Source organism: Crocuta crocuta, unplaced genomic scaffold (genome assembly GCF_008692635.1).
Source record: "Crocuta crocuta isolate KB4526 unplaced genomic scaffold, BGI_CrCroc_1.0 scaffold334, whole genome shotgun sequence".
Classification (NCBI taxonomy): Eukaryota; Metazoa; Chordata; class Mammalia; order Carnivora; family Hyaenidae; genus Crocuta; species Crocuta crocuta.
In genome coordinates, this window is record NW_027533260.1 from 4,580,941 (window position 1) to 4,583,875 (window position 2,935).

At 59.4% G+C, this 2,935-nt stretch overlaps 1 protein-coding gene across 1 annotated transcript in view; it reads left to right on the top strand.

The window, feature by feature from the left end:
- PGLYRP1 (peptidoglycan recognition protein 1) overlaps positions 1-2,695 on the top strand; it is a 3,758-nt gene extending 1,063 nt beyond the window's left edge. The window contains exons 2-4 of the mRNA XM_077747196.1: positions 364-377; positions 1,780-1,878; positions 2,447-2,695. Of these exons, the coding sequence (XP_077603322.1) occupies positions 364-377; positions 1,780-1,878; positions 2,447-2,625 (292 nt within the window). The 3' untranslated portion in view covers positions 2,626-2,695. The remainder of the gene's footprint in view (positions 1-363; positions 378-1,779; positions 1,879-2,446) is intronic.
- Positions 2,696-2,935: the final 240 nt, after the last annotated feature.

Below are 2,935 nucleotides of genomic sequence, written 5' to 3' on the forward strand. Positions count from 1 at the left end.
TAAGCTGGGGGTCCAACAGGGGTAATGGCTGTGAGGCCAAGTGAGGGGGTCATGTCTGAAGGACAGAGGTCAGGATGGCTGGAGGGAGCTGGGCAGAGCGACGGGAAATGAGGAGGAGGGGGTCAGGCTGGGCCACGTGGCGCAAGGCCTTGTGGGCCACGGCAAGGCCAGGAAGTCGGGAGCCACGGGAGTGAGGCGAGCCTGCTAGGCGCAAGAGGCTCCCCCTGGCGGCGACGGGGAGAACAGGCTGCAGGTGGGTGACGGCAGAAACAAAGGCCGGGACCCACCAGCTCCCTTTCCGGGGTAAAAGGCGGGGAGTCCCACGCAAGGGCTTCCGCAGCCTTTGAACTTTGAACGCTGCAGGTTCTCAGACCTCGGTAAGCACCAGTCACCTTACTGGAAACCCAGGTTGCCAGGCTCCACTCTTAGAGGCTTTCAAATAGAGCTTGGATGGGGGTGAGCACCCTGGAGACCTCACTGGATCCAGTCTAGAGGCCCTAGATTTTAGGATTTAGAGTCTGATCCAACCGTCTGGAACTTCTTTGTCACATCTCATTCTCTCTCTGAATCTGTTTCTTTACCTATAAGAAGGGCCGCTCGCTGGAGGTGAGGAGGTTTAAATGAGATGCATCCGTTTCACGCAAACGCAGGGAGTGCCCATTGCCTATACTAGGGGCTGGGGCTGGGGCAGCGCCTTAACCAGCCCAGTCCTGGGGGCCAGCCTCACTGTGGAATTTCTAGTCTCACCGGAGCCACGGTCTGAGTCTGGCCTCCTGTGTGGGAGAGTTAGGACCCAGGATTCTGAAGTTCCAACATTCTGTCTCTCACAAGTGAGCCTCTGAGGGCTGAGGCAGCAGAACGTACAACATCAAAATGCTGACCTTCTGGTTAATGCCAACGTGCCAAATCAGACTCGTCCAGTCAAGACACGTCAAATGAGTCTTAAGGGTCTGCCGCCGGGACTGGAAACCTCCACGGGGCAGAAGCGGGGGCTCCAGGGTCTGTCTGGTTGTGTCGCCAGTCCTTGAGTCCCAGATCCTGTCACTCCGTGTAACCCAGCAGGGAATGGGAAGCAGGAAGCAGGAGGGGCCAAGGGCAGAAGAGCTTCTCAGCAGAGAGTTCTGAGAGGCAGGGGTCTCTGGGGCATGAGCTTGCAAGTCCCCTCCGTTTCTAAGTCTCTGCTTCCTTAGCTTAAAGTGGGGAGGACAGTACACTCGCCTCAACAAATCCCCCCGGGAGGCAGGAGAAAGCCCCCAATAAGGATCACGTGGGTAGGAGGCCCAGGGGAGTGGGGGAAATCTGGGCTCTGTCCCCTCTCTGGCTGTGTGACTGTAGGCAGATGTCCCCACCTCTCTGATTCTCTGCCTGCCCAATGGNTTAAAGTGGGGAGGACAGTACACTCGCCTCAACAAATCCCCCCGGGAGGCAGGAGAAAGCCCCCAACAAGGATCACGTGGGTAGGAGGCCCAGGGGCCCAGGGGAGTGGGGGAAATCTGGGCTCTGTCCCCTCTCTGGCTGTGTGACTGTAGGCAGATGTCCCCACCTCTCTGATTCTCTGCCTGCCCAATGGGGGCAGTACTGACTCAAGGATTGCCGGAGGGTGAAGAATGGCGCTTGAAGAGCCATGCTTCGCACCTGGCGGGGCCAGAGGCATTGCTGTTATTTCAGAAGAGGGGCGGTAAGAGGGAGGGTGTTGGGAGAAATTGAGTGCAAGTAGTAGAGGGCAGGGTGAGTGGAGGAGGGGGGGAGTCCTCCCCCAGGACGCCCTCCCCCACTCAGCCAGCCCACCCTCCCACCCACCCACGCAGCCCNGCGACCACTCGGGTGCCGTCTGGAACCCCATGTCCATTGGCATCACCTTCATGGGTAACTATATGGGTAAGTGTCCAGCAGTGGGGATGGAGGGCCGACTTGGGGTCTGGGGGATGGCGCGGCGCAGTACGGAACCCCCCAGCTCTGTGACCTTGGCCACGTGACTGCTTTTCCGAGCCTCATCTCCTCCTTTGGATAATGACCGTTTCTTTTCCACCACTTTTTGGGCTAGGATTTGTTCCATAAAAGTTCTTAGGCCGGGTCCATGGCACCTAAGAAGTGCTTAATAGCCACCAGCATGGGTAGGGCCCAGAGGTCTGGGGGCAGAGGAGGCAGAATGAGCTATGATCTTGACACTTGCGGAGGGCTTAACCGGTGCCAGACACCGTTCTGTGGGGGTCTGACCTAAAATAACTCATTTGATTGTCCCACAGCCCTGTGGACGGCGGGTGCCATCACCCTCTCCGTTCACAGATGAGGAAAATGAGGCACAATAAGGTGGAGTCCCTGCTAGGGGACTGGCAGACCCCGTTCTGGGTCCCGGCGGGCCAACGTGGAACTTGGAGCCACTACCCCACACTACCTCTGTCCTCGCACAAAGCCCCAGCCTAACTCCTGCTTCTGTCTCCCCCAGAGCGGTCCCCCCCGCCCCGTGCAATCAGGGCAGCCCGGAGTCTGCTGGCTTGCGGTGTGGCTCAGGGAGCCCTGAGCCCCACCTCCGAGGTCAAGGGACACCGGGATGTGCAGCGGACGCTCTCTCCAGGGGACCAGCTCTATGAAATCATCCGGACTTGGCCGCACTACCATGAGTGAGGCCCGCTCTCTGCCACACCCAGAAACCCCACCGCCTCTCCCCTCCAATAAAGATGCGGCTCAAACTGTGTTCCTGTGTGCCACCCCATGCCTCCCCTCCCTCTCCACGTGCCGCCAGACCCCCCCCCCTGTTCCCATCCAGCCCTCCTGCCTCGCTAGTGCTCGGAACCCAGAGGCCCCGACCCTGAACTAAGACCCCGGTGATCCCAGCTTGGAAGCGACATCACAGCTCAGAACCCAGAGGTCTCAGTCAGGGCGCAAGAATCAGCACGAGGTGGCCCTCGTGTCACTGTCACCGATGGCAGCTCCG